We start from the raw sequence: 13,648 nt of genomic DNA on the forward strand, positions 1-13,648 counted from the left end.
CATTAATAACCGTGCACTCACACACACTGGAATGCATTAATAACAGTGCACTCACACTGACACATTGGAATACATTTATAATAGTGTACTCACACCGGCACATTGGAATGCGTTGATAATGTGTACTCACACTGGTACATAGGTCACAGCAGTGCAAAGGTATTAGAAATACAGAAACTGGCAGTGGAAGAGAAATGAGGGAATGCATAGGAACTTGGGGTTTCCTGTTCATTTTCTAATAAATCTAAAATTACCCAGAAAAGAGCCTGCTAATTAAAAAATTACATGTACCTTGCCTATCAGCTGTCTTACATTGATCTATATGCCCGGCCCCTGTGTTGGTATCCCTCTGTCAGTCACGATCATTATAGCTTTTTAGTCAAGTTTTAAAATCAGAAAATGTGAATTCTGGGCAGGCTAGGTGGCTCGGTAGGTAAAAGTTCCTGGTGTCAAAGTTGACAACCTGAGTTTGGTCCTTGGGCCTCACGTGTGGAAAGCATATGCACACACGCACACACACACACGCACACACACACACAGAGCTGCTGGCTCCTGGTTGTTGTTAGGGTTGTAACTGCTAATAGAACAATTCTTTTTTAGAGACTGATAGAACAGCGAGACACTCTGAAAGAGACAAATGAGGAGCTACGGTGCTCACAAGCACAGCAAGATCACCTAAACCAAGCTGGTGAGCTGGGCAGTTTACATTTGTTTTTCTAATGATTGAAGTACTGATGACACACTGACTGATTTCTGTTGCTTAGATGTGTCTGCTACAAAAAGTTATGAGACCCTCGCTGCTGAGATCATGCCAGTGGAGTACAGGTAATGTGTATGGAATGAAAACCACACCTAATAGTACAAGTGCCAGTTGGTTTTAGTCTGTCTTTATAAAAAATTTACTTGTCTATTAAAACTTTAATGAAAAAGTTTATTATTATAATAGAGCTGAAAACAACTTTCTCTAGTTATCTTTACTTCAGCAATTTAAAAAAATATCGTAAGTAAAATTTTAAGAATTGTCAGAGTAACAGTCTAGTGTTTATGACAAGGCCTGTATTTATTAAAATATTTTTTTATTTTTTTAACTCTGGAAAACTCTTAATATAATGAATATATGACATTCAAATCCCTGTGAGTGAAATAAAATAGAAACATTGTCAGTAGTAGTAGGCAAATTAAACAAAATACAAATGTAGGCATTCCCCCTCAGTCTGTCTCTTATCCTGGTTGTTTATGGTGATTTACTTGTAGGCATTTTACCTATCTAGTTGTAAAATATTATTTCTAGGCTTTGGCCCAAGTCAGGTCTTATTTATTAACTCAGAATATTGTTTGTGTAGTTTAAGATGTAACTCATCCCTTACTGTGGTCAGAGTTGTCCCTGTCGCTGACCGTCCCCGTACTATCCGATGTTAGAGCCTCTGTTACTGCACCCACATGGCCTGTCCAACACCCAGTAGCAGTTGTTTCCCGTCCTCCCTGCCCTGAGATCTCACCCCAGGTGACCAGCACCAGCTGCCTTTTATTACTGACGTACATAGAATCCAACAGTTGGTGTCCTTTTGGAATTCAGATCTTTTTCTTAGAATAATACAGACAAATACCTGAAATTCTCTCTGACACATTTAAAGTTTATAGATAAGACTATACTTACTAACACAACAGTTTAAAAATACATCATAAGCAACATCCCACAAACTAGCATTCTAAATTTATAACCTGACTTTTTCTTGCTAAGCTTTCATGTACTTTGTTGTTAAAAAAGAAACTTACTACCTAAAATTCATATAACAAAAGCTGCTTTGCTTTAGAAGTTAAGTAACTCATTTCAAGTTATAAAAGTATAAAGAAGACAAAAAGCAGTATCATTAACAAACCTCAGAGTAGTTACATAAATGGAGAATCCTTTTCTTTGTTGAGTCAATCGTTATTCTGAAATCAGTTTTTCAAAGGCTGTAGAGCTTAATTTTTAGAGTAATGCTTTTGTAATTTAAAACAAAATTTAGATTTGTTGAAAGTAGTTATTTTAGGAGTATGAGATTTGGAAAAAGGAGAAAGTATAAGTTTCCTATTTAATATCAGAATGAAAATTACATTGAATATAAATATGAAAAGTACTTTAAGGCCTTTATATAAACAATAAACTTTTAAATATTTAAAAATATCATATGTTTACTGTGTTTACACCATTCCCCATCTCTCACCCCTTTGTGTACCCTACTCACCCGTTACCTCTTGATATGTGTATATATGTTAAACAAATACATAAATCTTACCTGCTGCATCCATTTACTGTTGCTGATATGTATGTGTTTTGGGGCCTGACCATTTAGGAATGGATAACTAACCAAGTAAAGGTTCATTCCTGGCGAAGACTGATTCTCTCCCAACAGTCTTTAATTGGCTGTATCATCCACATCTTGTGAGATTTCCCCCATCCAACTGATGCTGTCATTGTTTAGGTCTTGTTTGGCCAGCCTTGTAGTTGAGATCCCATGCATGCAGCTTCCATGTCCTCATACAAAAGATTTCTCAGCAGACATAGCTTGGTCCTCTGTCTCTTGGAATTTTCCCTCCACATTTTCTGCCGTCTTCCAGGGGCTTAGATGGTAGGATTGTGTTGTGGGTGCATGAGTCAGCGCTCAGTTGTTGTGCCTCCCTGTAATGGTCTCCTGCAGCATTTGCAGAAGTTTGCTGGCTGAGGGGCAAGAGGTACACTTAGGTTTTGGTATAAGGATAAGTATTAAGAATGCATTTTAAAGCTGAGCATAGTAACAAATGCTTTTAATCCCAGTGCTTTGGAGGCAGAGGCAGAAGATCTCTTGAACTCTAGGCCAATCAGCACTCTATAGTGCGATCCTGTCTAAAATAAAAAATGAAAAAGAACGCAGTTAAAGATTATACTGATTTTAGGAAGTGTCAGTAATAGATTCTGTTGAGTGGACCTTTAGTCCAGTTACCAAGATGTAAGTGCCAGTAAGCTATCTTTTGGGGCATCTTGCCTTGATGGTGGTTGTCTCTAAGCACCAGAGCTGAGCAGGACTACTGATGACTTCTCTTGGCAGCTTCAAGTACTATAAGATCTAGTCCTCATGGAGGAGACTTCCAGGTCAAATTCTGCTGGGTTCCTCTTAAGTCCTCAGTGCCTATTGTCTTCCACAACAGGGACTTACCTGCAACCTCTGAGAGGCAACCGAGTGCAATAGCAACAGCATAGATTGTGTTAGGACTCTCTTAGATGCCTCCAACCAACAACTAGAAAGGAGGTTTCTTATACCTACACTGGTTTTTTTTTATCTTTTTGGTTCTTGGGAAAGGATAAGCACAATAACACTAAGTGGCATAACTTCATTTAAGAAAATACATACCCCCATAGTTATACATAGCTTTAGGTGATCGTAAGAGGATTCTCCCAACTGAAAACACCCTTTCTGTTTACCACCCCCTCTCTGGGACTGTGGTATTCTAAGCCTTCAGCTTACTTTCCACCCTATTTTTCTCATTTACTACTTCATAGCACCTGTGGTCTGCTATGCCCATGCCTGGGGTCTTTCCAGGTGTCCGTGGTTATGCCAGATTGACATATCAACTCCTGCAGATTCAGAGCTGGAAGTACAAATAAGAGAAATGGAGCATTTATATTTTTTCTTTCGACTATTTACCTGCTGAAATATGATTTCATTTTTCTTTACAGCCAAATAATCTCATAAAGTTAAAAATAAATCACCCCTTGGCATATGCCCAAAAGGCTCAGTATCAAAATAACTATGAAATGAAAATAACAAAATTACCTTCAGCTGATGAATGAATAATGAAAATGTACATATACACAAAAGATTTTATTAAAGAAAAAAAAATATGAAACCGGGTGGTGGTGGCACACACCTTTAATCCTAGCACTGGGGAGGCAGTGACAGGTGGATTCCTGTGAGTTTGAGGCCAGCCTGGTCTACAGAGAGCTATGGGTGTTATACAGAGAAACTCTGTCTCGAACCCCCCTTCAAAAAAAGGTAGAGATTAGTGATCATAAAAATGTATTTAAGATTTTTAGGCAAAATGTTTTTTTACAATTTTTTTTATCATATACATTCTGAAAATATACTACTTTTCCTGAGGTTATTAAAATTTAAAAGTGAAGATTATCTAGGAACTTGCATAATTAACTTTTGAGGTGTGACCTTTCAGGACATACAGTATTTCTTTAAACCTTTTAAGAGTTTTGATCATATTTTTAATTAGATAGGAGCTCCCTTAAGCTAATATGGTGGTTCCAGTGGGCTGGCTCAGTGGGTTAAGGTACTTGCTGCCAGCCCTAGCTACCTGAATTCTATCCCTGGATCCACGTGGTAAAGGGGTAAACTGACTCCACAAGTTGCCCTCTGACCTTTAATTTACATGGGTACCCTGGAACATGTATGCACAAACACATATGCATACCTATACACACAAAATAAGTATATAAATGCAGCAACAATTTGAAAATATATTGTGAACTTTATTTTAAAACTTGAAAAAAATTGCTTTTCAACATTAGAGAGGTGTTCATTCGACTGCAGCATGAAAACAAAATGCTTCGCCTGCAGCAGGAAGGGACGGAGAATGAACGCATCGAGCAGCTGCAGGAGCAGCTGGAGCAGAAGCACCGCAAGATGAACGAGCTGGAAACTGAGCAAAGGTGACTGCTGCCATTAAGAGTCATGTGCAGGAACCAGCACTGGGGTCTGATTACATAGCATTGCCAAGCAGGTGTTCCTTACCTATGAAGAATTCAAAGGATTAGTTCAGGGGTATCAGCATAAAACGTATGAAGAATGTTCATTTTAATAGACTTGGCTAGCCAGGATACTTATTTTTGATTTTCATTAGACAGCCTCACAACTGAAAGAAAACAAATAGGTAAATAATGATTTAGCGGCTCCTACAGTTGTGTGTATAGATAGGACACAGATTGTATAGTCAAGATTGTTAAATTTTTAATTTTTCGTAAAAAAATTTAGTAATAATAATATATAAAATAATACTTAACACAGATCAAAAGTTATATTTTTAAATAGAAAATGTTTACTGAGATTTATATTGGTGAGGTAAAATTTCTCATAAAAATTCATATGTATTTAAAAATTACTGGTCATTCTTGGACATGGAAATTTATATTTTAGTGGTAAAATAATACTTCCATAAGGATGGAAATGATGTGGTATTTAAACTTTGGCTTTTGTGTGTGGTCAATTAGAATTCCATTTCTGCTTAACTCAGTTGCTGTTTCTCAGCAAGTTACTCAAGTTCAGACTATTCAGCTGTAGATACAGGAGGAATCTGCTTAATGTAGTGTGCTTTCCTTGTCCTTAAACTTAAATGTGACTTCTATGAATTTCCTGTCAGAGTCTTCCATAATGTCTTTTCTTCTGTGCTTTAAACTTGCCAGGGGTGCTTATATGACAGGCAAGCGAGTGTTCTATGCTGAACTCTCTTTCCACCCTCATAAATAGTAGTTACATACAAGCACTTTTGTCGACCAGTTCATAAATCCTCACTGGGAATTAGGGACTGTGATCACCTTTTCTATGGATAAGGAGGTGGAGATGGAGAGAGTCAGAAGCTCACTGAATTTAGACAGCTGAATAAGCTCTGGCTTTCACATTGAAGGCATCTGCCAGCCTGACTGCTGAGGGTCTTCTAACTTACCTATAGTGTATGGTGAGTACAAGGAGATACTCACTATAGAGGTAGGTGCAGCTGGATTTGTTTATCCAGCTTTTACCAGGTCGTCAAGAGACTGCTGGGGTTCAGACACTTGAACCTTGTTTCCTGTGAGTAAAATAGGGTACATTTGACCGTTCTGAAGAGACTTGACTATTACTGTATCGCTAGCCCTGGAAATACTAGGTTTCAGCTTTTGGTGATAAAGAATGATAGATGTGTGACTCATTCAGTATGTGCATGTATGTGCTTTAAGAAGGGAAAAGTTCTTTCTAAATTATTTCCGCAGAAGTGACATCCTGTTCTACCTGTCGTGCTTGTCACAGATAAGAGCCTTGCCCTTATTTATGCTAGCATTTCTATTAAATTGCCTGGATGTACATCTATAGACCCCAGATTCTTTAACTTCAAGTATGAGTAGATAAATACCAATTCATGTCACAATAGATTGAGCAAAGAGCGCATTGGAGAATTGCAGCAGCAAATTGAGGACCTCCAGAAGTCGTTACAAGAACAGGGCTCCAAGACTGAAGGCGAAAGTGTGAGTAAGAAAGTCTTAACTTGTATGTGTTTTCTCGAATAATTTTCACTACCCATTTATCTGCATTTGAAAATGTACCCTTCTCATTAATGGTACCTTTAGATACCATATATAGATGCAGTGATTTTGCCAACTTGAAGTCTTACAGATTGCTTATATGCATCATGAAGTGATTTCTGTCTGTACTGCTTGGAATCTGTACTTCAGTTCTCTACATCTTGACTCATAGTGGTAGACTTTGAGACCCAACAGATCTACAGGGATCTTAACCAGGCTTGTTCTGAAGTAAAAGAGAGATGAGAATAATCATCATTCAGAAGTGGAAAAGCTTCCAAATAGGAAACAAGTGATCCCAATTGACAGCTCATTCCAGAAATTGGAACGGGTGTGAAGGACAGGAACACAGTTTTGAAGATATCGTCTCTATTGCTTCTCTTTCACACCATTTCAAAGCATTTCAGACAGTGTGGACTGAGATAAGAAGTTGAAAAGAGATTTAATCTGAATTTTGACATATCTAGCAGTTTTTCTATATGTGGGAAAGAAAAGAACTGAGAGAGATGCAGTTGGTGAAAAGAAAAGGTGGATCTGGCCAGGTGGTGGTGGCACACACCTTTAATCCCAGCACTGGGGAGGCAGAGGCAGGAGGATCTCTGTGAGTTAGAGACCAGCCTGGTCTACAAGAGCTAGTTTCAGGACAGGGTCCAAAGCTACAGAGAAACCCTGTCTCGAAAGAAAACAAAAAGGTAGATTGGTAGAAGCTGTGAAGTAAGGAGAGGTGGAAAGACAGACTAATATTGAAAGGGCCGTGTTTCCCTCAGTCTTTTCATACTTTACATGGTTTTCTTTCTTCTGGGGGGCTTGGAACATAGAAGTCATCTCGTGCATGGCGACATCTCATATGTGCATATATATGGTATTGTATCCTCTCTAATACAGGTATTGCTAAGCCACGTTAGGGAATACTTTTAAAATGGCGCCTATTTGGGGTACTATGTTTTGGGTCGCAGTGTTTTGAAGATTGTCAGCTTCTTTACATTGTGATTTTACTGTACTGATTTCCACATTACCAGAATTTTGCAGGTGCCCCGTTCATACAGAACTGCTGCTGTGGTTCTCAGCACTGCTTTTATTTATTTATTTTTTTTATATTTATTTATTATGTACTCTGTTTTGCATGTATGCCTGCAGGCCAGAAGAGGGCACCAGACCTCATTACAGATGGTTGTGAGCCACCATGTGGTTGCTGGGAATTGAACTCAGGACCTTTGGAAGAGCAGGCAATGCTCTTAACCTCTGAGCCATCTCTCCAGGCCCCTCAGCACTGCTTTTAAAGGAGGAAACTTGATTCCTTATATTTGTTTTTGACAAAAATCCAGTTGCCTCATTTAGTGTTGATGTTCAAGTGCTTTCATTTATAATGATAAGGTTTTATAAGAAAAATATTAAAATATGTATTTTTTTCAATAGTTTTTAATTAGGTATTGAAATGTTTGATACTCCCCAATATGTCACATTCAGCTTGGATTTCCTACTTTTCTTCCAGTTCACATTTAATTTTTATTATGTTCAAAAATAAGCAGAATTTTTCCTTATTACTCTACTTTATTTCCCATTTTTATTTTCTTTTCCTTTTGATGTAGAAAATATACCTAAAATTTTAGGTTTTAGAAACTGTGCTATTACAAGTACATGTTTTGAAGATTATTTTTACATAACATACCTTTAAAAGAAGTGAAGAAATCTAAATGTTTGGGAAATTTACCCTTCTCAAGTGAGTCATCTTAACAGCAACTATTTTTAATTTTATAGTCCAGCAAACTAAAGCGGAAGTTGGAAGCTCATATGTAAGTAAACTCATGTTCCATTTCAAAGGGGAAGGGTTGTAGAAGCTTCTGGAAAATGTCTTTTCTGACTTGGTGAATGAAAACACAGGCCCAGACTACTCACTACTGCTACCAAGGGCAAGAAAAGACGTGATCAATCGCTCATGCCTGGCAGCCGCCAACTCCTGCATTTTTAAACAGCTAACATCATCTGGCAGATTTAACCGAGCAGACATTTATGGACCAGCCAAGTGGATGCACAGTGGATGCTGTGCTGCTAAAGCTGTACAGCCTTTCCTTTCAGTTGTGTAGAAAGTGGAGGTGCAGAGGGAAAGGCAAAGGCTGGAGTGCACCATGTGTCACCATGTGCATCTACACAGCAGACCCTGGAGTTAGGGAAATAGGTTCCCACTTTACCTGTGGGAAACTAAAGATCAGACAGAGTCTTGTCCGAAGTCCAGACCTTACTGTGGCAAAGACCAGTTTTCATTCTAACATCTGTTTGACACCAAGCTACATGCTCTCTCCACTACTTAGGGAAAAGCTAACAGAAGTCCATGAAGAATTACAGAAGAAACAGGAGCTCATTGAAGACCTTCAGCCAGATATAAGTCAGAATAGTAAGTTTGGGTAAAATCTGGATATACTTCTCAGGATTGACCCTTCTAGTGAAGCAGATAAGAAAATAGATTTGCCTTTACACAGTGTGTTGTGTGCACATTGCATAAGAACCATGGTAATTTTTAAAGCTAAGATCATTTGCATACAATATAGTTTTAAAGCAAAACAATTTTAATAAGATGAACTGATTGATATAAAGGAGTATCAAACGTTGTAAATTCTAGTCAAGTTAATAATACAGAATCTGAGTAAAACAATACTGTCTTATTTTCTGTCCTTGTGGTTTTCTTAACAGTAGACTTCACATTCTTCATGTTTGCTAGGAAAGTAGAAACGGTTAAATTATCGACAGGGGTTGAGGATACATTACTTGTAGTTGAAAGTTTTAGACAAGAATAAATTACTAAAAAGATATTTAAGGCTTTTTCTTGGAAACTCTCTTATCAGTCATTAGAAAATAAGTTTGATAAGTACAATTTTTACATAAGGATAAAGTATTTTGAATATGTGATCATTGGCTTAATTTTATTTTCACAAATAGCTCAAAAGATCAGTGAACTTGAAGCTGCTCTCCAGAAGAAAGATGAAGACATGAAAGCAATGGAGGAGAGATACAAGATGTACTTAGAGAAAGCCAGAAATGTGAGTGACCCCCCTGCCAAGCAGATTCCTTGTGCAGGTCTGTGTCTGAGCCTAGTCCTTGTTCTCCTCCACCTGTCAGGACTCTGCCATCTTCTCTGTGAGTCCTGCACACGCAGGCTGACTTAGTGTCAGAATGTGACTTTAGGGACGTCATCAACAATGGCAGTAGTGATCTAACTAAAGAAAGTGACTGCAGTGGTATAAACTCTTTTACTTATGTGCTAGTGTCTCAGCATGTTGGCTGAGAAATAAAATTTACCAGAGTGTTAGCAAAATAAATGAAATTATTTACCTTTTTTTTTTGGAGACAGTCTCAGTACTCAGTTGGTTTTATTTTACATTTTAGAGACTTAAACAGTATCCTGATGTTCATTTCTTTTCCTTATTGTATAGTTTAGTTCAAATATCTGTGAAATATTGTTTTCATAGTCTTATTTATGAATACCACATAAAAACTCGGAATGTTAATACGTTCTTTTCTATTTGTTAATTAAGGGAATTTCGTGGTGGTACAACTCTAAAATAATAGTATATTGTACTTGTCTTAATATTTGGATTCCATATATTTACCAGTTAAAATGTCAATACAAGCCATAGCAAAAGTTGAACCCCAAATCTCAAGGCTACGCATGCTGACCTTGTCCATCCTAATTTTAGTGTATCTAGTCATGAGTGAGAGTGGCTCTCAATGCAGTCATTCAGGTCTCAGCACAGCCCCAGGTTACCACTGTCTGCTAGTGGATGAGAAGAGACAGTGTAGACCCTAGAGGTGACGTACTGTAGGCTAGGCCTGGAGACAGCAGCTCAGTGGGAGAGCTCACACTTATGGCCGCAGTGCACATGTAAAAAGAGATAGGATGTAACATAATTATGTTTCAGAAATAACAAGCAAATATATTTGATTTCTAGCACCTACTTGATGGCCCACAACCATCTGTAACTCCAGTTCCAGGAAACTGGATGATCTTTCCTGGCCTTTGTAAATCCAGAGCAAACACATGGCACACATATAAACACGTAGACAGATGCCTAGAGATGAGCCAGGAAGCAGTGAAAGCTCTTCATTCAGGGCTGCCTTTTATGTGGAATGAGGTGGAAAGCACAAGGCTTCTGAACAGAGTATGGGGTCATGGCCAGGTCACCTCCCAAAATAAAAACGAGAAATTAACTTCAAAAAGCTAAACTAACTTCAAGGCTCAAAGTTTAAATAACAAAAAAGGCTAAGTAGCTGCCATTGAACATGTAGACTAGAGACATTTAGTTTGGTGTTGTTTTTCCACTCTTTTGTTCTTTAAATTGTTAGTAAGCGCCTAGTGACTTTGTAGAGAGCCTATGTTACAATTTTTATAAAACATGTTCTTATATTTTTGATACTTTTAAAGACAAAATGGACATAACTTTTCTCTTTATACAGGTTATAAAAACTTTAGATCCCAAATTAAATCCAGCATCAGCAGAAATAATGCTACTTAGAAAGCAGCTGGCGGAAAAGGAAAGAAGAATTGAGATTCTAGAGGTAAAGCCTCCACTGCCACTCACCTCCCCCTGCCCTGGAATCTTGGGAATTAACCTCTGTCGTATTTGCTGGTGTGGGAGAATTATCTGTATTCTGCCAATCATGTATTTTAATAAAACGCTGATTGGCTAGGCAGAAAGTATAGGCCGGTCAACCAGACAGGAAGTAGAGGCAGGGCAATGAGAACAGGAGATTGCTGGAAAGGAGTAAGCCCATTCCTCCCATTCTAGCCTAGACCACCGAGAAGCAAGATAAAAATAATGGGTTAATATAAGCTAAAGAGCTAATAAGAAGACTGAGCTAATGGGCCAATTATAACTTACAGGATCTCTGTGTGTTTCTTTGGGGCTTGCCTGCTGCCAGGTGTCGGGTGGGACAGAAACCCCAACAAGCAGGCCCTCATGTTACAGAATGGCGCCCAACATCGTTAACTCATGATCAGTCTTCATAAACCTTTACTTATCGTGGTGTGACCTGCTGAGCTAAGAACCCTGAGTTCTTAGCTATTAAAGGCATTTTGTTCTACTATTTACTTCATTTTTATGAAGTCAGGTGGGCATGGCATTGTACAGTTTTATGTTAGAGTCTGTAATTACTTTGTAGTTTTTTTGGTAAAATGTTTCACAGGAGCACTATTTTCACACAGTGGTAAGAGTTGGTGCTGTTTTTGGAATGTATTCATAGAGGTAGAGCAGACCTGTGTTTTCTGGCCTCCCTAAAGATGTTTTGATTCTGTTCTGCATAATTCGCTCCTTTATTTCGACTAATTAATGTACCTCACAAGTTCATTTTTCCTATGAGATAGTAAATAAATTACTTTGTCTTCCATACGTTGTGGCAATTTCTGATATTTTAATTGTCTTAATCATTTTTTTTTCAGAGTGAATGTAAAGTAGCCAAATTCCGTGACTATGAGGAAAAACTCATTGTTTCTGCCTGGTATAACAAGGTATGGTGCACTTCAGTGATGTGTGGGGTTGAGCCCTGTTGATCACCTCTTTGACCAGAATAGAAGAATAGAGGGAAATGTATTTTATATCAACACAATACAGTTGTGTTATGGGTTCTAGTGATAGAGAAATGCCTTCTGTCACAAGAAAACCAGTAGCCCAAACTAGAGTACTTTGTTCATGAGGTGATGTATCCTTTTCTTGTTATAATTAAGCTTAACTCTGGCATGGCTGTTTTAGGCTGCTGTTTTTAATGATTTAAAATTAAAAATTAAGAGGATTAAAATAAAAACAGTGATTTTTAGTGTCTTCATCCCAGCAGTGTCAGACTTTTGAATCCTTAATTTTTTTCTTGCTGGAAAGGCCTGCTAAGGCTGGTGTAAATATGACATTACTTTTTGTATGTTATTTATCTGTTTCTTTACCCAGAGCCTGGCGTTTCAGAAACTGGGCATGGAATCTCGGCTTGTGAGTGGCGCTGGTGCTTGCAAAGACACCGGTGTGGGCCCTCCTCCTCGGTCCTTCTTAGCACAGCAGCGACACATCACCAGCACCCGGAGGAACCTGTCTGTTAAAGTCCCAGCCGCAGCATCTGACTAGTCTACAAACAAACACGAACAGAAGTGCCTCAAAATGTTTTGTACCCCAAGAAACTACCAGACGAAAAACAAAGGTTAAAATGCTTGGTATCAGCTAGCTTTGTTTGGATTTTGTTTTGAGATAGGGTCTCCTATACCACAAACTGGCATTGAATTTACAACGTATTCAGGGATGACCTGGAACATTGATCAGTCCTTCCGTCACTTCCTGCATGCTGGTTTCTATAGTGCTGGGGATCAAAACCTGCCCTGTAAGTCAGGTGACCTACCAGCTGATCTACATTCCCAGTATTGGTATCAACTATTTTTAAGTCAATATATATCAAATTAATATTTAAGTTTACTCTAACTACAAAATACAGAATCAGCTGTCTCTGGGCAGTACTTTTGAGTACGTGGAAGTGTGATAAAGCAAATATTTGTTTTGAGATGGCATCATGGGAAAGCAGCTACGTATTCCAGCTTTACGCTTCTAGTTGTAATAGCAAGTCAGTTAATTTGTAATTTAGTAGTACATCTAGATTTGCCTGTGGGAAGCAGTAAGGCATGTAGAGCAGACCTGTGCAAGGCAGATTCTTTGTGTGTACAGAGCGTTCCTCTACTTGCCAACTCGGCCCTCAAGAGGAGACTGTCAAGCTGTGGAAGGAAGCTCTAACACTTGGAAGATTTTACCGTTGGAGTGACTTTGTCCTGTCGAAGTGACTGACTAGACATTCGCAGTTTCTCCGAGATGTATCTCAGTTTGCACATGCAGTGCTGTGGATGAAGGCTGCAGGGCTTGACAGGGACTTTAAAGTGGGAAGTAAGCTGTGTTGTAAAAGGGAACTTTCTGTTGGAAAGCAAACTAGAATACATGTTGAATTTCCACGTGCTTTTGAGCATGAAGTTGTTGTGGCCTTTGCTTTCTAAGAAGGGGTAGATCATGTATAATGTTGCCTCATTGAAAAGAAACAATGATGTAACAGCTTAGGACTGGTTCAGTTCCTGCTTACCTCTGGGAAGGGTCTGGAGCTGGATTCGTGGCGTTCAGGTCATTTCTGCCCAGCATTGGTCTTTTCAAAGAGTTTTCTCTCTAGTTTAGGGTCACTTTTTAAAGTCACACTTTGGAATATTAGTTGTTAAATCAGTATTGCCTGATGTAGCCACAAGTGGTCCGTGCTTGTGTCAGACACATTTCCAGCACTTCGTAGGCACGCGTCCATCATTGTTGAGAGTTCTGGTATGCATTGTGTCACAGTAAATCTTGTGTT

General features: G+C 38.5%; 1 protein-coding gene across 2 annotated transcripts in view; it reads left to right on the forward strand.

Annotated features, from left to right (window-relative positions):
* The window catches only part of Hook1 (hook microtubule tethering protein 1), a 44,267-nt gene extending 30,625 nt beyond the window's left edge, over positions 1 to 13,642 (forward strand). For both annotated transcript variants that reach the window (XM_005352746.2, XM_026782220.1), the window contains exons 13-22: positions 601 to 688; positions 765 to 825; positions 4,538 to 4,678; positions 6,151 to 6,244; positions 8,057 to 8,091; positions 8,608 to 8,690; positions 9,233 to 9,333; positions 10,748 to 10,849; positions 11,730 to 11,798; positions 12,229 to 13,642. In XM_005352746.2, coding sequence (XP_005352803.1) covers positions 601 to 688; positions 765 to 825; positions 4,538 to 4,678; positions 6,151 to 6,244; positions 8,057 to 8,091; positions 8,608 to 8,690; positions 9,233 to 9,333; positions 10,748 to 10,849; positions 11,730 to 11,798; positions 12,229 to 12,399 — 945 coding nt within the window. In that variant the 3' untranslated portion in view covers positions 12,400 to 13,642. The remainder of the gene's footprint in view (positions 1 to 600; positions 689 to 764; positions 826 to 4,537; positions 4,679 to 6,150; positions 6,245 to 8,056; positions 8,092 to 8,607; positions 8,691 to 9,232; positions 9,334 to 10,747; positions 10,850 to 11,729; positions 11,799 to 12,228) is intronic.
* The last annotated feature ends 6 nt before the right edge of the window (positions 13,643 to 13,648 follow it).

Source organism: Microtus ochrogaster, chromosome 10, assembly GCF_000317375.1.
Source record: "Microtus ochrogaster isolate Prairie Vole_2 chromosome 10, MicOch1.0, whole genome shotgun sequence".
NCBI classification, from domain to species: domain Eukaryota; kingdom Metazoa; phylum Chordata; class Mammalia; order Rodentia; family Cricetidae; genus Microtus; species Microtus ochrogaster.